The sequence below is a fragment of the Canis aureus genome, chromosome 5 (assembly GCF_053574225.1).
Source record: "Canis aureus isolate CA01 chromosome 5, VMU_Caureus_v.1.0, whole genome shotgun sequence".
NCBI classification, from domain to species: domain Eukaryota; kingdom Metazoa; phylum Chordata; class Mammalia; order Carnivora; family Canidae; genus Canis; species Canis aureus.
Window position 1 is genome coordinate 67,488,431 of NC_135615.1, and position 24,378 is coordinate 67,512,808.

Below are 24,378 nucleotides of genomic sequence, written 5' to 3' on the forward strand. Positions count from 1 at the left end.
GTATTTGTCTCTCTTTTTTTTAAGTTTTTATTGTAATTCCCATATAGTTACCACATAGTGTTATTTAGTTTCAGGTGTATAATATAGTGATTCAGCAGCTCCATATATCACCCAGTGCTCATCATGACAGGTGCACTCCTTAATCCCCAAGGATGGGTATTTGTGATATAATTGTGAGAAATGGAATTAAATGGTTGCAGTTAGGTTTTAAGTTTAAATGATTGTTTCACCATATTTTGAAGTTTATAATATAATCTTTATCTTGATGGGTGAGAAAGAGAAAGTTTTACTTTTAGCATCTTAAAAATGGGCTTGTCTTGTTTTCAGAGATGTTAGTACTTTTATTTTTTAAAGATTTTATTTATTTATTTATGAGAGAAACAGAGAGAGAGGCAGAGACACAGAGGGAGAAGCAGGCTCCTCTCAGGGAGCCTGATGCAGGGAACTTGATGTGGGACTCAAACGCTAGACTGAGATCACGCCCTGAGCCAAAGGCAGATGCTCAACTGCTGAGCCACCCAGGCTCAGTCCCCTGGGAGATGTTAGTACTTTTATTCTTGATGTTAATAAATTGTAGATTCAATGTGAAATAAAAATATAATGCAATAGTAAAATAGAATTGGGATATAGAACCATGCTGTCCAACAGAATTTTCTGTGGTGACGACATGGTCGTACTGTTTTGCATTCCCACCAGCAAAGTATGAGAGTTCCAGGCTCTGCGTGCTTGGTATTGCCTGTTAAGTTTGGCCATTCGGGCTAGTGTTAGAATTCTGATCCAGAAGTTTGGAGAGAACATCTTAATGTTAATGGCAAATTATTTACCCTTTGGTTCAAGAAAGGCAGTTGAGATTTTTTTGGGACCTAAGGTAGTGACTTACACGTACATATTTGACTGTATCCTCAATGTCCTATAACAAGAGCCAGCTAATTCATAAAAAATACTTTGCCTTAGCTTGGTGCTGATACCATCTTCTCTTTGTCCTCCCCTACTCCCTACCAAAAGAGGATGACTATGCAGAGACTTCGCTGAGAAAATGGAAACTCTCAGACTGAAACTTTCTTAACCTCCAACTTCCTGAACTAGACATCTTCTGTCTTCTCTGTTCTTACCATGGGGAGAAAGTATCTCTTCTACAAAGTCTAGTCACTCTTGTCTTGAGTTTTGAGTTCCCTATCATCAAGAACTTTATCACATTGCTCCATTTCTTGGGATTACTACCCTCTTTTCTAGATTCTATCAGCATTCACTATATTCTGGTCTTTCCCATTAAAAAAAAGAAAAAGAAAAAAAGGAACCAAGTGGAAAACTTCTCTGGGCCTTTCAGAGCCACTCTCTAACTTGCCTCTTCTCTCCACAGCCATATATTTTTTAAGTTAACACGGCATCCTATTCAGTTTCCTTTGGTCTGTTTATATATGAGCCATATCTCTCAAGGTTGCTTTTGCAGAAGTCATCAGTAACTTCCATATCACCAATCCAAGAACACCTGATAGGCATGATCATACTTGACCTCTAAGCAGATTCCACATTTTTGACTGTGCCATTATTTTTACTACTTCTTACCATATATTTTTTTTGTTATTTATATAACTATTTGCACCTTTTACAAGATCACCATTTCTAAATTATACTTATAATGATCCATTGCTTATTTTTAATCACATAAGAAAGATTCATGGTTGCTGTATATTCCATGAATTCTTGCATGTTCAGGCATGTCTGCTTGTTGCCTTTGAGTTTTTTCTGATTACAGAAAGAGTACTAGTACCTTATAACTATATGATAATGGGATGCCTGGGTGGCTCACTGGTTGAACGTCTGCCTTTGACTCGGCATGATCTTGGGGTTCCGGATGGACTCCGGCATCGGGCTCACCTGAGGGAGCCTGCTTTTCCTTCTGCCTACATCTCTGCCTCTCTCTCTCTGTCTCTCATGAATAAATAAATAAAATCTTTTTTTTAAAGTGTATAATGAAGCACAATTTATTGTAATATTTGTGCATGTGTTTATAGATCTTAAGTCTGTACCTTCCTTGATCTCTGAGATACTGCCCTCTCCTGCTTTTCTCTCACCTTGGCTTTCCTTTTAGTTTTTTTTAGGCTTTTGCTACTCATGCGAGCCTTAACCAGCAATTGGCCACACTTAGAGTTAAAAATGTAGAATCTCAGGCCCAGTTTCAGGATAATTATGATTATTCTGAACAGAACTTGCATTTTAGTAAGGCCCCTCCAAACAGTGAAGTTTGAGAACTTGTGCAGTCTAGGGGCCACTGCTTCTCATTAATGAACTCTTCAGTCTTTCAATGTTGGGATTTCTCTTACTTTAGGCATGTTCCTCTTCCCTGTGATTTCAGATAGCATTGTGTTAATACCACCTCATCTGCACTCTCAACCCTTAGACATCAACTGTGCTTCTCTCCATAGACCTTTCACAGGCATCTAACTCCCACTTCGCATTTCATCTTTTACTATACTACAGTATCTAGCATAGTGCCTAGTGGCTTCTCATTCAGTATATGCTGTTTTTTACTGGGGTGGAAGTCTCAAAATAGAGTGATTTCTGCAATAAAAATGCAAATGTACTTTACATTACACATTTGAATTGGGATTTGCACTTTCCTCTCCATTTACTTGGCTATCACCTTTGTTCAAACTTCTGTTTTTACAGCAACCTTTTACCAGATCATTGTCTTGGGCTTTCCCCTTTTTGGATTACCAGTCTTTCTAGATACATAAGTAACTCTTCTGCAGCAGCAGAGTTTTCAGAATTATCTTCGGAAAATAGAGCTGTTAGGAAAATATGTACAATTTAAATTCTCATTATTTTGCTACAATTTTGGAAATTACAAATAGGTTAACTTTTTTTTAGCATTATTTTATAACAAAGTTTGCTTTTTTAACTCTTAGTATTTAAAGCTGTTGAGACTTGCATTAAATTTAATTTTGTCTATATTAAATCTTAAAATAGAAATGATTTTTTTATTTTTAGAAATGATTTTTTAACGTAAACATTTGCTGCATAATACACTTCACAGTGTCAAATGTAGAAAGAAAAAGGGGTTAAAGGAGGAAAGCCCTTAAATGTTTTGAAGAGTTTTATTTAATCCATTGATTCCTAATAAATTCATAATCTGAACCTGTACTTTATTTTACAGTGAATATTATATCATTTCTAGGAATAGTTTTTGGAGAGGTAAAAGAAGGCTGGTGATATTTGCATTCTACCTTTTTTACTAAATTAAAAATGCAAATTTCCCTTATTTTGACAGTTTTCACAACTCTCAGACTAATCTTGATAAAGCAGTTTATTTATTGTCCCTTTTGAAGAAAAAATTTGCTAAAAATCACACATTTGTATCATGCTCCAGCCTGTACCTCCTGTGTATATTATTTGTAACTTGCTTTACAATACACTGTGATTTTTCCATGTATGATTACATTTCTCCATTTTGAGCTTTTATTTTGTGAGTAACTGTATTCACTTATTGTTGCTCCTGTAACATTTTCAGAGGTTCAGTGGTAGGTGTTAAGGATGCAGACATCTTTGAGGGGGGCATTATTTGCCTGCCATAGTAACATTTTATAAACTTCAAAAATATGATTGTTGTATATTAATTAGTAGGCATGAGATATGATTAAGCAGAGAAATTGTTCATCAGGCTTTATAAAAAGAAACCAAAGTTCTCACATGAAATTGAGAATAAAAGTTTAAGTCTATCCACTTTTACTGTAAATATGTTCATGTGACAAAGCAATGGTTAAGTGCTCTGAAATAATTGAGAGCATTAAAGGTTGATTATAAAATATTTTGATGTAGATTACAGTCTGCTTGAACATAATACCAAACTGGACTTGAGATGTAGGCTTTAGAAAGTATAGGTAATAGGGTGCTCTCACTAAATTTTGGATTTTTGTTAACTTTGTATTCTATGGGCATGTCTTAGTGAATCTAATTTTTGTGAAATTTTAAGCTCTATGTAAAACCAGTGTAAATATACTTACTACCTAGTTGAGAAATTTATTAGGGTTTATTGTGGTAAAAATTAGTTAAACGGCAGTTGATCTTTGGCAGGCATGTTTGATCACCTTTACAAACTAAAAGTATCTTTTGGAACACACACATTGTAGGTATCTAGTAGATGACCTCAAGCGAGACAAGAAACTCTTGGAGGTGTCAGGTAAATACATATTTTGGAGTATGTAGCATACCATCTATGATGTACATGAATTACCCATCTCCTTTAATCCAGACAAAAGCTGCGTGAGGCTGGAAATTTTGTCCCCATTTTATGGTTGAGCAGGTGGTGAAGACTAGGTTTGGATCCAGCTGTGTGTAGGAGACTCCAGAATGATGCCACTTTTATTGTCCTGACTCACTTGTTGAGAGGTTTGTCTGTAGGTTAATGGTTTTCAGAGACTCTGTAGGGCTCTGTAACCTCTTTCGGAAGTTTGGGAAAAGTGATCCCCCCTCCCCCCCATCATTCCTTCTCTTTGACTTGTTTTATACATTTAGGTTCAGTTTTAACTCTGGAAAGGCAGGGATGCCTAAAACATTTGAAGTCGTCTGCCCTATCAGCCTGAGACCGCTCTAGGGTGAATGTATTAGGAAATGAAAATGTAGGTAATAATAATTTATATTTGTCAGTGAGCAGACTTTATCTAACTTCATCCATATTTCTATTCCCAATGATGTTTCGTGTAGCCTAATATTAACGTGAGGTTGAAATGACTGAATACAATAGGGTCTGGAAGTGATTGGAACTAAAATTTGATTTGGAAAATGGGTAATCTACAATTTACTGCACAGGGTTCATTCCCACCATGAGCTCCTGCTGTGCGTTTAAAGGCTGCCCTATAAGCATGATATAATGACAGGTTAAACCCCTGAGTGTACCACCTGACGCAGGGCAAATCTGAGGCCCAGGACTTTATTGGGGCCCGTGTAATGCTTCTTTAAAAACACAAGCTTCTCTGTTTAATGAGGCCATTTAAGATGGTTTTCCCAGACTGGGAAGAGAATATAATCTCAGTTTGGAGGTTGAAGGAGTTTAATAGAGTTACGGGTATTTACTACTCTCACTGCAATCTATTCGAAGGAAGAGAAGGAGTTTCAAGTATGATGTCACCAGGGATAGAAGTGGAGGAGTGAGTTAGAATTGAGGAAATCGGGTCGTTGACGCCCAGTATATAGTGAACGAAGTGGGGAGAGTGCTTTTACTCTATGAGCACAGTTCACACATGGTTAACCAGGAGAAGAGCACTTTTCTGGCCACGTAATTCTCATATACTCTATGTAGGTCTTAGGTTGAAATCATACAGAATTGGCAGCATCTGTTTTCTACAGAAAGACATGTTTCGAACTAAATGTAAGCTTGTGGAAATGGGTGAGGTTGCAGTGTTGCCTGGGGTCCAGGGCAGGGTCTGGGTTGTGCGGGGCAGCGCCCCAGCGGCCCTGGGCTGGGGGGCGGGGCTTGCGGGCGTGACCACCGCGCCGGCCCCGCCCCGCCCCGCCCCGCCCCGCGCTCGCTGCGGCTGGGCTGGGCTGGGCTGGGCTGGGCTGGGCTGGGCTGGGCGCTGCGAGCGGAGGCCAGCGGGCGCTGCGGGCTGGAGCAGGCTCCCCCAGCACCGCCAGGCCCAGCCCTGGGCCCCGCGTGGCTCTCCGGCGGGCCGGACCCTGCGGCAGCTCCGAGCTGGCTCCGGGGTGCGCCTGACCAGCCCCCGCGCACCCTGCAGCCCCATCCTTCACCCACGCTGGCGGGCTAGTGAATGTGGGGAAGACAAACTTCCAGGGCAGGCGGTTGAGGGCCCAGCGGAGGACAGCTCCGGTGATGGCGCCCATTTTTGGAAACGCAGGCGAATTGGAGCTCGCGGGGAGGTGTGGTGGACTCCTGAGGGGACGGGAGAGGCTTCGTTCCTCTGCTGCTGCGGCAGCCGGTGCTTCGGAGGAGTGAATGGGGGATCCTAGAGCAGGGCGCTTACCTTCGCTGCTTGAAGACTTGAACTCCGACGTGCTTAGGAACAGAACGTGTCCATCCAGCAGGGCCTCTGTTACAAATCGTGTTTGCTCCTGGGGGAAGGGCTATGAGCCGCCTGACTTCTCATGACCGGGAAGTCTCCCTTACCTTTTCCGTACTCCTGGAGGGGCGTCTTGCTCACATGTCTGCCAGCAGCTGGGACAAGGAAGAGAAAAGGTATTGACACCAAGAGACTGGGATGCTTAAAGTATGAACCGGGAAAAGTTGTGAGCTGGGGGAATCGGGATCAGGGAGTGGCTGCAATGTAATTGAGCTCTAGTTTGCATTGCTGTTTCTTTTGATCTACTGTACTTTTCTCTGTTTAAACCAAGCTTCAGGTTACGTCATCACTCCTGCAGGGTTGTCTGAAGACACTTGAGTCCGTGGTTCCTACTGCAGGGCTGCTCTGTGGTTGGGGTTCTTTTTGTTTGAAGATGGAGCTGGGTTCCACCTTTGGTGCTTTGGGAGGTTTTAGCACCTTCTGTCCTGTAATACCTCCATTCGCAAGAAATACCGGCCTCATTTCACTTGTTTTCACTCTTTAGAGATTTAAACTGTTTTTTTGTTTTTTGTTTTTTTTTTTTTTTTTTTTTTACAATGTTTGCAAAAGTAATAAAGATAATATTGGAATGTAAGCCTGAATGATTGATGATTATGTATAGTTATTTGCTCGGTCTGGAAATGAAACGATAGTATTTTTCTTGCTTATATTTTCCTAGTTCTATTATTTTGAATACAAGCCGAGTTTACTGTTCCTTGATGTGATTAGCTTGTTTGGTTTAGTAATTTGAAAAGGCATCAGTGTTTTAGACTGTTTTGTGTGCAGGGAGCCACTTTCCAATTCTAACATTGCTCACATAAGTGAGCAGTATAAAATGGACCACGAGACAGGCATACAGCATACGTGGGGCATTTTGGCAAGGCTGAGCCCGTTGTTTCCAAGTGATAGAAAATGCATGGATCTTCGTACTCACAAAGAATCAAACACCTGGGTTGTACAGTGTTTCAGGTGATGAGAATTGATTCCCGTTGTCCCTTAAGTCCATGTGACAAGCCACCTTATGGTGGAATTCTGTACTTTTGTAGACTCTTGAATTGTAGAATATTAACTTTAGTTGACAGTGGACTATTTTTTTTGTCACCTTCAACCCTCACTTGGTGTCTATCCTTGAGTAATCTAGAAGTCCAGTTGCTTTTATATAGTCACATGGGTAACCAGCGTTGTTTTCTTAAAGTCAGGCTCTTTGCAGCAATAATGATTACATTGAGGAAGCATTAAATTTGAGGCATTCAATTTTAGTTTTGTTAGAAATATGGTTTGTATAGTTGTTGGGAATACAGTCTTGGGACATCAGTAGACTGATCTTTTGTTACGCCTGAGACAAATATGGCCTGTCATATCCTAACAAAGTAGATTCCTGGGAAAGGTATTTATTTGCTTTATCTTTCATTTAGCCTGACAAATTAGTTACATTGTTGTCGTTTCTTCCAGATGACATTTATCTCAAATAATATTTATTCCTGTGCTGATGAATGCTTCAGCAACACTAGTGAACCCTAGGATACAAGGAATTCTTAACCTGTTTACTGTCCCCAATGTTGCATGTGTCTCTGGTGTTTTAATCTTTATTCTTTAATTACTTCTTTTCTTCCCCTTTTCAAATTATATGTAATTTTATTGTGCAATGGAAATAGAGTAGAAAGATGTACTTTCTCTGAGTACCTAAAAACTTTTGAGATTACCCTCCCATTTCTCTTCTCTTTCTCCCACCTTTATTATGGGGCCTACTGATCAGTAGGAAGTAAGATTAATTAACACGTAGCTGGTGTTCAGATTCTAGGGGAAGACTTAATAGATGAAGGTGCATGATGGGATGGCAGCAGACCCTTCCCCTGACGACCCCTCCATCCCTAAATCTACAACTGAAGCAGATAACTGTTTGCCATTAGGCGGAGTTAATCAGAGCTGATGTCCTGGGTGATCCTTTGGATTACTTGTGACTGACTCCCTGTCACTGTTTCGAGCTGCCTCAGAATGGAAAAGAAATGGACTGAGCAGGGCAATTGAACACCGAGGGAGAGGGGAAAGTTCAGTGAAAACAGCTTTGGTTGAACTTAAGCTACTTAACACAGGGTTTCTTAGTTGTTTACAGTCTGGTTTCTGTTTCAGCATTTATTCCATATTGTATAATTCATCCAAAGGGATTTTTAATATTTTTTTAAGAAAGGGAATTCTACATGTGTTTTGGGACATTTTGATAAAAGAGATTTTATCTGGTCCACAACTCCTATAATACTCAAAATGCATAATTCGTGTAATTTGTGTGTTTTTTTTTTTTTAAATCCTTTACTCTTTTTGCTCACAGTATGTTTTTCATAAAACTTAAGTATTTCTGGCATGTAAACATTATTTATAAAACAAGTGAGAGTTTTAATTATTTCTCCTGCCTCTTTTTATTTTTATTTATGTTTTCGTTACAGAAATGAGCCGCCAGACTGCAACAGCATTACCTACTGGAACCTCAAAGTGTACCCCGTCTCAGAGGGTGCCCGCCCTGACTGGCACAACCGCATCCAACAATGACTTGGCGAGTCTTTTTGAGTGTCCGGTCTGCTTTGACTATGTGTTACCACCCATTCTTCAGTGTCAGAGTGGCCATCTTGTTTGTAGCAACTGTCGCCCAAAGCTCACATGTTGTCCAACCTGCCGGGGCCCTTTGGGATCCATTCGCAACTTGGCTATGGAGAAAGTGGCCAATTCCGTACTTTTCCCTTGTAAATATGCCTCTTCTGGATGTGAAATAACTTTGCCACACACAGAAAAAGCAGACCACGAAGAGCTCTGTGAGTTTAGGCCTTATTCATGTCCGTGCCCTGGTGCTTCCTGTAAATGGCAAGGCTCTTTGGATGCTGTCATGCCCCATCTGATGCATCAGCATAAGTCCATTACGACCCTACAGGGAGAGGATATAGTTTTCCTTGCAACAGACATTAACCTTCCTGGTGCTGTTGACTGGGTGATGATGCAGTCCTGTTTTGGCTTTCACTTCATGTTAGTATTGGAGAAACAGGAAAAGTATGATGGTCACCAGCAGTTCTTTGCAATTGTACAGCTGATAGGAACACGCAAGCAAGCTGAAAATTTTGCTTATCGACTTGAGCTAAATGGTCATAGGCGGCGATTGACTTGGGAAGCGACTCCGCGCTCTATTCATGAGGGAATTGCCACGGCCATTATGAATAGTGACTGCCTAGTCTTTGACACCAGCATTGCACAGCTTTTTGCAGAAAATGGCAATTTAGGCATCAATGTAACTATTTCCATGTGTTGAAATGGCAATCAAACATTTTCTGGCCAGTGTTTAAAACCATTGCATTCAATTTCACAGAGAATAAGGCAGCCGTCTGCCTGTCAACCTGAAACTTTTGGTAGGTGGAAGCTAGACACATGAAGGTAAATAAAAGGAAAGGCTGTTAAATACAGGAAACAGTTGCATGTAGTAACACTAATATATTTAAAAATAAGTCAACAGTAAACCACTGAAAAATATATATATATACACCCAAAATGGGCATCTTTTGTATTAAGAAAGGAAGCATTGTAAAATAATTCTGAATTTGTGTTGTAGATTGAGTGTACTGTTGAAAAATACTGGGTTTTTGTTTTGTGTGTGTGCCTGCGAGTTGGTGTGCGTGCGCGCGTGTGTGTATGTGTGTGTGGGTTTTTTGTTTTTTGTTTTTTTTTCTTTTAACCGACAAGCCATGTTGAGTGGTCTTGGACCACTGCTTTTCCCCTTTGTGAGTCAATACATAGTGCTGCTGTGTGTGTATATTTTTTTGTGTGTATTTGCTAATTTTTATTAATTCTAGTTTTTCATTAAATAAATTGGACTTTCTTTTCTGTAATTCAAGTTTTTCCTCACTTTTTTTTTTGTACCTTTTTGAAGTTAGTGTCTTTTTGATATGCATAATTGTTTATGGTAAAGTTTATACATTATGTGTTCAATACGTATTTTCTTTTCCCCCATTAATCAGTTCATTAGAAATATTTTACATTCAAGTCTTTTGAGAAGATACAAGTTCCAGAAAGGAAAGGTAACAGCAGAAGAATTATCAGAAGCTATTTAAAGCAGCTGTAAGATGGTCTCTGTTTCTGTCTGTCTCTCTCTCTCTCTTTCTCCAGTTGAGTCATACCTTTAAACTTATTCTTTGAAAGATTAGGGAATACTGATTTTTTTTTTTGATACTGAAAAAAAAAATCAGGCTTTTTTTTTTCTTTCTTTGAAATATCTTGGACAAATCACATGTTTAAAATTTGTTCTTGTATTTATTGGTTTTGCAGAAGAAGGCATCGTCTTACACAGTATTTGTAATCAAAAGCAAATCATTTGTTTAAAAAAAGGCAGTTTGCAAAAAATGTTTTTGGTCTTTTATAATTCTCATTAAAAGAATATCTGGCAAATTAAAAACTTTTATGTGTCTGCTTTAGCCCTAAGTTTGATTAAAATCCAAAGTTATTTTCCTGTTCAATTCTGTACTTCATAATTGAAAACAGTATGCTGTATTTCGAGGTGTGATAGATTTATTCTAAGCAAATGAATGGGTATATGATCTCTATTTAAAGAGTTTTTTTCTTCCCTCTTGCTGACATTTTTATTCTCACAACTCTGTTAGAAGACTAAGTTAAAATGCTGATGACTTTTTTCTCCTTAAAGAAAACCCATTTAAAATGAGTTAGTGTTTCCTAGCGTACTAGTTATGAGCCTGGGCTCTACAGCAGCCTTCCAGGGCCCTCATGCCAGTCAGTCATGGCTCTAGCCCACTCACCAGCTTTGGGACCTGCTTCAGTTTCCTAATGTGTGAAGTGGGGTTAATTATGATAGCTACAAAAAAAAAAAAAAATTATGATAGTTACCCCAGAGGGTTAGAAGGGATATACCAGTAAGTTACCCAGAAAAGTGCTTTGCACATAATAATAAGCACCCAACAAATGTTAGCTGCTGCTATTATGCTTTTAACTAGCACCATATCGAACAGCATCCTTAACTGTTGCTAATTACCCTGAGGCACCTAACAAGATTCTGAATGGCCAAAGATCATTTTATTTTGTGTGGCTTTTACGGGTACACTAAACTTAGTCAAAAAGAATTTGGACTGCCCCCTTATCCCACCAGCCATTCTGGATAACAGAATTTACTTCTGTTAACCACTTTCAGAATGAAGATTTGTGTGATCTCTTTTCCTACAGAAGCATTATTTTTTGAATTGGTTATCAAGTGTTTGTATAGCCATTTTTGTGGTGAAAGGGAATAGGTCGACCACAAATGTGTATCTTGGTCTATTCCCATTAGCATGTGTTTAGAAAAGCAGTTTCCCCCCTACATTTGATGTATTGAATACTTTTGTGGAGGTGTGTCATTTTATTTTTACAATATTTTAAAGTGTTTCTTGGATTACAGTAGTACTATATATGCTCAGTGTAGGGTTGGAAGTTAGAGCACACACAAGAGATCTCTAACTGTCCAGAGATGACTGGGAACATTTTTATTTTCCAGTCCTTTGTGTATTTACATGTGCCTACACACTTATTTTGAAATAATGTAATTTTGCAACCCTCTTACACATCACTTCAGTCCCTGCATTTCACTTTAATAATCTTGGAAAGACACCATTTTGGGGAACCTTTGTAAGGACTGACTAGAATTTTAGCCAGTTTCCTGATGTTTACATAGTGCTTTGTCCTGTTTGCCCATGTAAATCTTTTCCAGGTATTTATAAAAAGGCTGTGAACATCCTTATATGTTTTCTTATTATATTCGTGAGACTTCTCAGTTTCTGGAGAGGTTTCAGTGGACACTTAAGAGTAGCAGTGTGAAGGATTTTTTCCCTTTCATTGTAACCTCATGTTTTGCTAATTTATGCAAATAGTAATTTTGTGTGTTTGACATCCAGTAAGTTCATCTTTTGTTAACTACTTTAAGTCCTCTTCATATCTTGGTCTAGAGGGATGGTGAGATCTATACCCACATTTCTTGGTTCACTCAAGATATTAAATCATCCTTGTTACAGTCAATATTCTACTTTCTCCTATTAATGCCCTGCCTCGTTTTTTTGTGTTGTGGTGTTTTCTTTCAGGGAATTGTATAGGGGTAGGGTAGGTGTTACTCTCTAACTTGCTCTTTTGCATTTATCTTCTTTAACTTGAATTCATTCTATTGAATTGAATCATGGGCCACTTTAATATGTTGATTGTTGGGGAACAGGTTTCTGATTTACTCTGATTTTTATAACATTGCTTAATTTCTTTTAAGGCTCACATTTCTGCAAACTACAGGTATGGCAGTGGCTATATAGATATTTTGGTTCACCAAAAATCCTAATGCCCCTCGCTCCCCGAGCACTTGATTATAGAAAGTTTACCTCATTTTGGTGGTTCTAACTGGAAAATAGGAAGCCAGCCTACTCTCCCCTCAGCCCTTAATACCTCACAACATGGATGGCACCTACCTAGTGTAGGGAGCTCCTGGTGGTAGATACCACTAGCCACCGTGTCCAAAGATGGGAATCCAAATCCTCTGCATTTCAAACAGCCACTACCAGAGATGGCACTGGAAATGAAACCCATCTGCATTCCCACTCTTACAGAGAGAATTTGTGCAATGAGCAAAAAGCAAGTCTTGATCAATGTCAAGGAAGAAGCGGAAAGGAGGACATATTTGTGTTTTGCTCAGCAAATGCAATTTTTTTGCCTGCCTCTTATTTAAAAACAACAACCCAGTATGTTTAGTGGCCTTTAAATACCACTCCATAATCAGGAGACCTTATTTGTGGTCACAGATTTATAGACTGATGTTAAATATTTTATGGTCAATCACTTAAATGGCATTTTTCACTGTAATCAGAAGCACTAAATAAAAGACCTCAGCCCTGACACGGTTAATGTTAAGTTTCAAACAAAAGTGGGCAGAGTCCAGTAAAAACGTGTGTTTTAAGCAGACCATAATTTCTCAAGTTCCAAGACACTTAAAGCTTTATTTAGTTTTCATACTTTTGAAAGCTCATACATAAAAGGCATATGGAGTACTGGTTAAATACATCTCAAGGCCTCACTTCTAGCCCTACTTAATTAGAATTTGAGTTAATCAACATTTTCAATAAGACCCCAGCTGTGATACAAAGGGTGTTTGGGTAACACTTTAAAGAACAATGCTGGGAAAAGGTACTAGGGAAATGCAAATCAAAACCAAGAGCTGCTGCTTCACACCCCTGGGATGGGCTATTACCAAAAAGAAGCCGTGGCACGGGTGGAGAACTGGGGTCCTGGTGTATTGCTGGTGGGAATGGCAAGTGGAGCAGCAAACGCCGTGCAGGAGTCATCTGTGGCTCCTCACAAAGCTACGCATGGACTCATCCTAGGAGCAGCAACTCTACTTTTGGGTAGTAGTAGGGACAGGGATGGTCGCACACTCACGTTGACAGAATTCTTCACAACAGCCAAGAGGTGGAAAAACCCTGACATCCTGGGGCGAATGGAGGATATGGGGCCCGGGTTCAGAGACCCGAAATGCTGAGGCTTGTGGTCAATGTGGCTGAACGACAACACACTCGGTGAAGCTGGAAGGGGCAAACGTGGAGACCGAGGAGTTTGTGTGTGCGTGTGTGGCGGGGGTGGGGGGGACGTGAATGGAAGAAAGAGGAGTCACTGTTCTGTGGGTACAGCTTCAGTTTAAGATAACTTGGGAAGATAACATGGGAAGGCTTGGGGTGGGGGGGATGGCCAGACACCGTTGTGACTAATGTCCCTGAATTACCCACTTAAAACTGGCCCAAATGGTAAATTCTCCTCTCTTGTCACAACAAAAGACAAGTGAATAAAACTTAAAAAAAACTGAAAGCAGTGCCAGGGAAAGGAAGGTCCAGCTGTTCAGCGGACCCCCCCCCCCCCCTCAGCAAGGGCCGCGGCCTAGAGCCGAGGGCGCCCCCAGCTGCTTGGGGCTGAAGAAGAGCGCTGGTGGGCCCCACCTCGTCCTGAGCTCTTGCAGTTTCTGGGGGTGTGGGGGCGTTGCAGTCTGGGGATGGATGAGCTCCCTCTGCTTGCAGAAGATGAATTAGCATCATGGTTTCCTTTCCTCCCCTGTGAAGATGACTGAATAGAAGCCATAACATCCTAAAACGGTGGGAAGATAGTCCATGAAATGGTTTTTAAAGTGCTGGTGCAAGGATCCCTGGGTGGCGCAGCGGTTTGGCGCCTGCCTTTGGCCCAGGGCGCGATCCTGGAGACCCGGGATCGAATCCCATGTCGGGCTCCCGGTGCATGGAGCCTGCTTCTCCCTCTGCCTGTGTCTCTGCCTCTCTCTCTCTCTGTGACTATCATAAATAAAAAAAATAAAGTGCTGATGCTTTTTGCTCCCCCACTGGCCATGACGAGCCCCGTAAGTGGAGCCCCAGATCTGGATTTGTAATTCCAGAACATGTTCAGATTTTACTAGCAGGTATTTGGGTAACGTGCTCATCCAGGGCATCCCAAAGTATCTTTGCGTATCTAACATTCCGTAACAGAAGATTCTATAGTTAGTATTATTTTAGTGTCGTGTTCGCATTCATCTTCAGCAACACTTCACCACTCCTGCTCCCATTTTACAGGTAAGGAAAATGAGCAGAAGAGCCTGGAAGGAGCCAGACACAGGAGAACATGGAGAGTCTATGGGGCCTGGCACAGGCCAACCAGGCAGAGCGGGGAGGTGACAGGGTCAGGGTACCACGGTGGGGACCATCTCAGGATGGGCAGCAGCCTCTGAGGACCGGACTTTTTTTTTTTTTTTTTTTTAAGATGTTCCTAACAGGCCACTCTGCCTGGTAGAAACCGCCAAGTTTGGCTGCTACTTCCTCAGCATAAGCAGCACCCCGTGTTGGGGTGTGCAGACCTCACCCCGAGCTTCACATCACTTGAATACTTACTTTGGTGCGGTTTTCATCTTTGTCTTGGGGCCCCTGTGTCAGTCTCCTCAGGGTCCAGCAACCTCTCCCGGTGGCTCTTCCGCATGCTGACCCCGCAGAAGAGCCACCTGGAGGGCGGGTTAAACTGACTTCTGGGCGCCCCACCCCCACCCTCCATAGTTTGTCTGAAGGTCTGGATCTTGAGAATTAACATTTCTAACAAGTTCACAGGTCACACGGATGCTTCTGTCCTGGGCACCACACTGAGAACTGATGCTCTGTACCCCTCCGGGGACAGTGATGATTCCACTGAAGACAATTTGATTTTTATTAATCAGTTTATTAACATTTCTGTAATCAACACCAGCCACCACTTGAGTGAGATTTGTTACTGTTGTGATCGTATTCACAAGTAAGGGACACTATGCTGACCTCTACGGGTATGAACAAAGAAAGACCTTTTCAATACCTCTTGGCACTTCATAACTTGAAATTCTGAAAAGTTGAGATTTGGGCCTACAGTTTGCTATTTAAGAGACCAGGTCTGGTGCTGACAGTAAAGCCACCATCAAAAGCTGCATTAAGAACTTCATCCAGGCAGCTTGCTGTGACAAAACTTAAATCCTGTCGTACGTTGCCCGGGATTTCTTCAAGGTCTTTTTCGTTCCTCTGAGGAATGATGACTCGCTTCAATCCTGCTCTGTGCGCTGCCAGCACTTTGTCTTTAATCCCACCCACCTATAAGGAGAGAAGAAAGTTACTCAGATTTCTGGTCATCCTCAGACTGTAAGAGATCCGTGACCCAACTTTCTTTCACGGTTATTTAGAACATCGAACTCATCTCCCGATTTGTTATAGTGCGAGCTGGGAAAGCCACTAAAAAGGTTAATATACAGTGAATTCTTTGTTTTAATTTGTGTTATATCCAATCCTTTTAATGGGGGAAAATTCTAAATTTTTGATAGATACGAGCACCTCTTATGTCCATGATCCCTTTTTACACTGTCAGGTTAGTATTTATACCCCATTCTGTAATCAAAACAATCTTATCTATAGGTCGATTCTGGCGAAGCATTACATTATTTTGACCACAAATCCCATTCCTACAGAACTGTTGTGTGCCAGGATGACTTCCTTCTCTACAGGTTTAAAGCCATAACTATCTCTGTGCCACTTGATGAAGAAACCATATCCCAAATGATCTAGGCTCTTACAGTGGTTTTAAAATAGGTCCAAAGTGGTCCCTTCACAAAGAGGGGAGTCTAACTCCCTTCCCCTTGGATGTGGGCCAGGCTTAGAGACTCGTAAGAAACAGAATGCTGTATGACTTTCAGTTAACCAATAAGAAATGAGAGCTGCTGCTGCTGCTAGGTCTGTCTCTCTGCATCTCTCCCTGGAGGTAGCCAGCTGCCATATTTGAGATCACCCAACAGTCTCTGGAGAAGCCGTAAGGTGAGGAACTGGGGTATCCTGCCAACCAGTCAGGTGCATGGACCCCAGTGCACTGGGCTGGTGTTCTGACTGGAAGATAGGACTCTGAGGCAGACAGCTCAGCTAAGCCTCTCCTGAATTCCTGACCCACAGAGATTGTGAGAATAATAAACATCATTGTTTTGGGGTGCTGGCAGCTCTCAGGCATAACCCCCAGAGCACGTAAGCCCCGCAGACAGCCCCCGGAGCCCTCCAACCGCCCACACCAATGCTGGCTGCCCCGGAGCCTCGGGCACAGGCCCTCCTCTGTCCAGGCCCTTCGTGTACTGCTGAAGCACGTTCTGAGTACCTTGCTCACAGAGAGCCTAAGACAAAGTGACTCCTTGCATGTCTGAAAATGCCTGTTTTCTCTCCTGTTGGACTGGTGGTAAGACTGTGTATACAAGACTGGATTTAAAATCATTCTCCATCAGGGTTTTGAAGGTACTGCACGTCTGGGTGTCACTGAGGAGACAGCTCTTTCCTCGGCTGTCTGACCAGTCGTGGGGATGACATCTTTCTCCTCATTGCTGTAAAGCCCTTTCAACCTGACAGTAACCTTCAATTCTAGGAAACGGTCCATTATTTGACAGTTTGCTAGATTCCGTTTCCTCTTTGCTAGAATGCCTGCCTGCCTGATAGATACTGGATTTGCCTGATTGCTTTTCTATTATTTTTTTCAGAATACTTCTCTAATTATGAAACCAAAGTTTTCAGTCCAAGTTTTGTCCTCATTCTCTGATCTTGAACTGTTCTCTGAAGTGCCAGCTTTAAGTATTTTTAAATGCTGTGGCTTTTCTCCTGTTTCATGGAATAGGTTTAAAACTGGAGGCTTACTGAAAGCTACCACGGCCCAGAGGGATGGGAAAGTCTTGACGTAGGTGCTTATTTGCCCTGAGAGCGAGGATCCATGTATGCTATGGAGATTTCTATGAATTTTCTTTGAATCCCCTGGTTTTGTTTCCCATCTCTTTCCTGCTCTCCTGGTCCGTGCCTTGACACTCTGAGCCATGCTTTTCCCAGATTCCCGCCGAGAAGTTCATTTCTACCCCTAATTCTGTTTCACCAGCCAGGAGGACACTCTCTTCTAGAAGTTGGCTGAACGCTCAGCTGCTGACTCCCCACTCATTTTTGAGTGTTTGTATTATTCCTTTCACTCTTTCCGTAGTCTACCATCTTGAACTAGAAAGCTGAAGAGTTCATGTCAGTAAAGCATTTACATTTCCTTTTAATAGCACAGCTAGTATTAGCCACTATTAACCACTATTACGGTCTCTTTAAATGCAGTAATTCCTGGGTAAGGTGAAGAAAAGAGATCAGCCATTCCGTTCAAGTACAGACCTACAAATGTCTCATAATAATACGGTTGACTTCCTGGCTGAATTTTAAAAGTTGGCGAAATGAGAGCAGTTTTAGTGATCTTGAATGGTGATTCTACGATCTGCTTTCACAATTATCTTATAAAATATAGGTGTTCTCAGAATAAAGAATGTTCTTTTCTCACTTTGCTAGGAATTCGCCAAAACTCTGTTGTAGACTGGTACTGGTAATGAATGACTTAAAACCCTAAATGACCGCTCAAGTTCTCTGTATTTTATGTGTTTTCCTAAGCAGTTTAGGGTATGGAGGGGAGCCCCAAAGCTCCATATATATAGAACTTTAAAAAAATTTAGTAATTAGACATAGCTGGTCTTTGTTATTACAGCTTTCATTTTCTACTGATTTTTCTAAAAATCTATCAACTACAGTAATCTAAGTTATCTATAGGAGGTCTCATCGCACAGGGACTTCAAAAGTTCAGAAGTTAGCCTAAAGTTTAAAAAAAAATCAGCTGCTATCCTGTTTTACATTGAAGTTATCTGGTTAACAATTTGCTAACTCTTCACCTTAGCGGCTGACATTTCTGATGACCAGAAGTATTTCTTTCCCTCGCAAGTCTTCTTTCTTAGTAGAAGGGAAAACATGGGGAAAATTGTCAGTATTTTATATGATCAATACTGAAAAATATGAATTAGTTACAAGCATAAAACTTTAAAGTGTTTAAAGCTAAGGTATATATATATATATATATGAAGAAGAGAAACTATTATTAATTTAAACTTAAAATTAAAAAAATTTAAAACCACATAAATCACTTTCTTCAGACTTACTGGAAGAACAAGACCTCTCAGTGTGATTTCTCCAGTCATGGCTACATCTGAACGCACCAGCCGCCCACTAAAAAGTGAGGCAAGACAGGTTACTATGGTAACCCCAGCAGATGGTCCATCTTTTGTGACAGCACCAGCTGGGAAGTGCAGATGGATGTCTGTGTTGTCAAGAAGATCAAAACTTCCAGAAGCTTAAAAAAGGAAATAAGGATTTTAATGTTGAAAATTAAACCTGTTTTCTTTTTCTCCTAAAAAAGAAAATCAAAAAGATAAAAATGAATGTTTTGGGTAAATGAATTCCTCAAAATATTAATGGGTGGTACAATTAGAGTGGGGTCTGGAAGAAGAGTTTTATTCCATTCCAAGTAGAACTGAAAACAAAACCTTGAAATCAGTTTCTAGTTCAGGACTAGCCACACAGCCCTAACACGGGAACTAGAATTTCTATGGGTCTTCAAAATCAAAGGTTTGTACTTTCTTGAAGGTGTATAACTCTTCCTCTAGAGCCCATCTTAATCCTTGTCCCAGAACTGGGAGAGGTCTCCTAGAGCATGGGCCAAAGGCTCCTCCCCGCTTCCCGCTGCGCCTCCGGCTCAGCTGGGCCACTCACCATTTGTCAGATGGTACTTCTTTGCATTGCTGCGGAGCCAGCTGATGGCGAGATGGGCAGACTCCTTCATGACGTCCCCTAGCTGGCCAGTCAGAGTTAGCTGACCTTCGCCATCCATTCGGCTTGCCTCCACGAACATGATTTCCCCACCTAAGGGGGTCCAAGCCAGACCTATTGCCACTCCTGGTTGACTTAACCGTTCAGACACCTTGAGAGAAAGAAGAAAAACGATCAGTCACCAAGACTGGCCAACCCCATCACAACACGCTGCCAGAGCCTACCTCTTCAGTTTAGGCTTCAACTCAAAAGGATCTGGAGTCACCCCTTAACTATGTATAGCTTTCTGCCAGAAGAAAAACAAAACTTCCTGTTTGGCATTTATCAGAAGCAATTTTACCTTAAAATACGTGTGAATTACTGATTAGGAGCCACATTTAGTTACATGTGCTCTAATTTTCAAGGAACAAATCCAACTGTTTTATCTACTTAAATATTTGTATTAGGCTGCAAATTTATAAGTACTCCAGAACCTAACTGCATTTTTTAAAAAAAGATTTTATTTATTCATGACAGAGAGAGAGAGAGAGAGAGAGACGGAGGGAGAGGGAGAGAGAGAGAGGCAGAGACACAGGCAGAGGGAGAAGCAGGCTCCATGCAGGGAGCCCGACGTGGGACTCGATCCCCAGTCTCCAGGATCACGCCCTGGGCTGAAGGTGGCCCTAAACCGCTGAGCCACCGGGGCTGCCCCTAACTGCATTTTAAGTAATCGTACATTTTCTTCTGAAAGCAGAAACCCTGTTTCAGACACACATTTAAGAACTACTTGCTCCAGTGGCCAAGTATGAAGGCTTGTAATAAACCCCCTAGATTTTACTTCTCTGCCACGTTACCATCTGTGTTATTGCTGTAGGAACACTAGAAGATAATACTCCACGTGTGCCTGGAGGCCCACTGTGTGTCCTCACTGCTGCTGGAAACTGAACGTGACATTTGCCTGAGACCACGAGCCCGGTGATGAGCCAGTTCATCCAGGTTAGGAGAACACATAAAAGGAACAGTATGGTTGAAACACAATCACATTCACTTTTACTCACCCTCTGAGCCTCCAAATTCCCTATCCCACCAAGCTACCGTGTCAGAGGAGCTGAGTACAACGTGTCAACCCACCACTAGCCCAAATAGGACATGTTTCCAGCAGAGGTAACCTTCTCACTGAGGAGAAGCAGAACCAAGAGTTGGGAGTTTCTGGGTAAAAGAGCTGCGTTGCTGATGCTTACTTCTTTCCAAGGGGCTTAGATGGTGAAAATCCTGACTTTAAAACACTCCAAAATCACATGTGGCATCCACGAAAGCTAAGAGGCACTTAGTTTTGGTGGCAAACCTGATAGCATGTTTTGAAAGTTTGTTTCATATTTAAAAATTTTAATTCTAATTAACTTCATCTGATAAGTGAGAGACTTGGAAGTCCAAACGCTGAGCCAAAAGCATGTTCCGGATTCCACCTCCCTCAGCTCTGGCACTTGCCCTGTTCCATATGTACTTGAGGAGAAAGACATAGATGATCAATACTATTTAAGGAAAACATAGAAACTATTTATAAAAGTGCTCCCGAGGCTTATCTTTTTCTAATATAAAATAATTTCCTATACCTTTACGACATCTACTCTGGGTGGCTCTTTTCTGGGGCTGAGTGAACTAATCCTGAAGAATAATCCTCAGGACACTGACTCATGTTAGTTCATTTAATAGAAAAAGCCATTACGCTTAGCGGTTAGCTGTAACAAGAACCACCCCTTTTTTACAGCTTAGATCCTCAAAACTCATTTTTCAGAATACCAAAAACGCCCCCGAAGAATCAGGAGTCAGGTGCTTGTTGACTACTGTTTCACAGTCTCCCAACACTCTCCATCTGTTGGAAGCCTTGTACTCCGGGCAGAGGTGACTGGTGCATTGTTCACAGAAAGGATCGGGGGACAGATAAGTGCATATGGCCAAGCCAGAAACATTTGGGCCCACAGGCACTTTATTCAGACTTGATGGGAAGTGATCTCATAGTAACCTGAAGACGGGAGGATGACAAATCTGTGATTTAACAGCAACATACAGGCAGAAGAACAGATGGGCTTGATTACCAGCAACCCTAGAATCTCTGTAATTACGGCTAACAGTAGTTATCTAAAAGGTAAAGGATCTCTAATTCTTAGACTTGGAAACATAGTGGGGGGGAGGGCCGAGCGAGCAGGGTGGAGTGGCAGAGGGAGAGGGAGAAGCCGACTTCACCCTGAGCAGGGAGCCGGGCTCCGGGCTTGATCCCAGGTCTCCAGTATCATGACCTGAGCCGAAGGCAGACGCTTCACCGACTGAGCCACTCAGGTGCCCTGTCGTGCTTTTTTTTTTTTTTTGAAACTTTATTTTTATGTGATCTCTACACCCACCACGGGGCTCTACCTCAGCCCCGAGTTCGAGATTAAGTGTCCCAGGGCCCTAACTGAGCCAGCCAGGCTCCCCTGGAGTTGTACTCTTCGAGAGCACGTGCTCTGAAACTGTAACAGTTACACATCAGGTTTCTATGTATTTTTGCCTCAGAAATGAGCAGAGTACGAGTAACTGTGAATGTAAAGACATGTGCTCCTTTCCTGCTGCCATGCACACTTTCCTAGCCGTCTTAACCCCTCCTCACAGAACAATCTATCTCCGAGCACTCTGTACAAAGTGATTCAACACAGTAATTTCAAAACTATGTTTATCAGTACTTTTCTATCAGTTTCTAATTGCACTGCTGATCCGTGGAATCATCAGTTATATGAGCCAAGACAGGCCTCGGCTCGAGACTGAGAATGTTTTCCCCACTAGATGTCAAAGTGGAGCACAAACACCCCAAGCTCATTTTTGCCGTTCATTTTCCCACAGGTATATCCTTACACTTCCATTTCCTTATCTGTTAACTACATCTTGTTCAAAGAAATGGTTGATTTCTCCTGTAATAATTGTATCAATCACGTAAATATGTAGATTGAAGGAGTGTTGAAAATGTTTAACGATGGGATCCCTGGGTGGCGCAGCGGTTTGGCGCCTGCCTTTGGCCCAGGGTGCGATCCTGGAGACCCAGGATCGAATCCCACATCGGGCTCCCGGTGCATGGAGCCTGCTTCTCCCTCTGCCTGTGTCTCTGCCTCTCTCTCTCTCTCTATCTGTGTGTGACTATCATAAATAAATAAAAATTTAAAAAAAAAAAAAAAAAAGAAAATGTTTAACGAAAGACCTAATTAAGAACAGACCCTGTCTCCCAAAGTCTGGCCGCACCCCTCACAGCCCGCGGCAGTGTCCCACCTTCATCCCCGGCACCGGACCCTGCGGACCGAAACCGCAGGTCGGGACGGCCCCGGGCCCCCTGCGAGCCTCCCCCAAGGCTCACAGTTTGGTGCCTGTTACTACGGCGGCCTCGGAGAGGGCTGGAGGGTCTGCCGGTCATTCCATGCTCTCCCGAGCATCCCGCCTGAGGCTCCATCACAGCTCGTAGGGACCTAGTGGCAAATACCTCTCGGAAGGACAGACTAAGACCATTAGACAAAGTCACGATTCTGCTCCAGTCCGGGGACACAACGGGCATGTACCGAGTGCTTTCGTCTACACAGCCCTGAAGAGGTGCGGGCCCCTCTGTGGGGAGCTGGGACGAGTGTCCTAGAAGAGGCTGGGCAGAGCTGGGAGCTTGGCTCTCCAGGGAGCCAGGGACTGCGGACACCAGGGCCCCCACGCACGGCGGGGAGGCACCACCTGAGCTACCAGAGGGCCGCGGCCCGTGCAGGCTCTGGCGGCGGTGACGCTTACACTATAAACTGGCGGCTTTTATACCTCAGAGCACTTTTTATGCTCCTGCCAGGGTTGTCACCATGGCAGCTATCCATCTGCCAACTTCTTTCAAGTCTTTGTATGAAGATCCTAAGCCTGGAATTCATGAATATTTCATTTTTCTAGTTGTAAATTTGTTTCTGTAGTGTTTAGAAAAGGGAAGGTCAGATCCCGTTTGCCTGGAGGTGCCGGGGTCTATACAGCACTGTCCTCTCAAAGCTGTGTGAAATAGCCCCAGCCTGGCCTGGCACTGCACACTGCAGACAGCCAGCTGCTTCCAGCCCCGTTCAGTAGAGCCTTTTCTTGGCAAAATCAACTCGTGGTGGGGCACCGGGCCAGGCTGAGTGTGCGGCATCGGTGCCGTAGGACACAGGCGCGTGTGGCACAGCAGGTTTAAGTGGAGTGGATGGGGAAGTAATTTACTACCAGACTTCTTTTGGACGTTTCACTAGTTTAATAAACTTTGCCCATTTCTAGCACCTGATTTTGTCTGTCTCAAAGGCAAACATGCTGATGGAATCTCCTGGAATTCACATTTGGATACATTCCATTCAACATGCTTTTATTTTTTATTTTCTAAAAGATATTTTTTAAAGATTTTATTTTTTTAAAGATTTATTTATTCATGACACACACACACACAGAGGCAGAGGGAGAAGCAGGCTCCCTGCAGGGAGCCCAATGTGGGACTCGATCCCAGGACCCTGGGATCACGCCCTGAGCCAACGGCAGACGCTCAACCACTAAGACACCAAAGTGCCCCAAAATTTTATTTATTTCTCATGAGAGACACCAGAAAGAGAGAGGCAGAGACATAGGCAGAGGGAGAAGCAGGATCCTCTCAGGGAGCCCGATGCAGGACTTGATCCTAGGACCCAGGATCACACCCTGAGCTGGAGGAAGGTGCTCAAACACTGAGCCACCCAGGCGCCCCTACTTTCAAAATTTTATTTATTTATTTATTTATTTATTTATTTATTTATTTATTTATTTATTTAGGAGAGAGCGAGAAAGACAGTGTGAGTGAGTAGGGGAGGAGCAGAGGGAAAGGGACAAGCAGACTCTGCTGAGTGTGGAGCCCAGTGATCATAAGATGAACAGAAATCAGGTGTAAGTGCTTAACCAACTGAGCCACCCAGACACCCTTAATCAAGTTGCTTTTAAAAATCTGCATGCCTATCTTCTTTCCTTTAATATTATTATATTTTAGGGCAGTGACCTTTGGACAAGGACTTTTTGTACACCACTGGAGGAAGCCAATGCTGAGGCTTTAATACAAAATATGAATGGAGACTGCAATACTTAGAAAACATAATCTTAGGACTAGCAGGCTGGACAGGACATAG

At 42.3% G+C, this 24,378-nt stretch overlaps 2 protein-coding genes across 15 annotated transcripts in view; one reads left to right on the forward strand and one right to left on the reverse strand.

Annotated features, from left to right (window-relative positions):
• SIAH1 (siah E3 ubiquitin protein ligase 1) overlaps positions 1-12,096 on the forward strand; it is an 80,525-nt gene extending 68,429 nt beyond the window's left edge. For 11 of the 12 annotated variants that reach the window (XM_077898516.1, XM_077898515.1, XM_077898519.1 and 8 more), the window contains one exon: positions 8,498-12,096. In XM_077898516.1, coding sequence (XP_077754642.1) covers positions 8,498-9,348 — 851 coding nt within the window. In that variant the 3' untranslated portion in view covers positions 9,349-12,096. Of the gene's footprint in view, positions 1-5,599; positions 6,194-8,497 lie in introns of those variants that run through there. The other variant, XM_077898514.1, reaches the window with a different exon arrangement.
• Positions 12,097-15,272: 3,176 nt separating this feature from the next.
• LONP2 (lon peptidase 2, peroxisomal) overlaps positions 15,273-24,378 on the reverse strand; it is a 94,997-nt gene continuing 85,891 nt past the window's right edge. For 2 of the 3 annotated variants that reach the window (XM_077898509.1, XM_077898511.1), the window contains exons 13-15: positions 19,184-19,391; positions 18,574-18,764; positions 15,273-15,691 (exon numbers count right to left, since the gene is read on the reverse strand). In XM_077898509.1, coding sequence (XP_077754635.1) covers positions 15,470-15,691; positions 18,574-18,764; positions 19,184-19,391 — 621 coding nt within the window. In that variant the 3' untranslated portion in view covers positions 15,273-15,469. Of the gene's footprint in view, positions 15,692-18,309; positions 18,368-18,573; positions 18,765-19,183; positions 19,392-24,378 lie in introns of all 3 variants that reach the window. The other variant, XM_077898510.1, reaches the window with a different exon arrangement.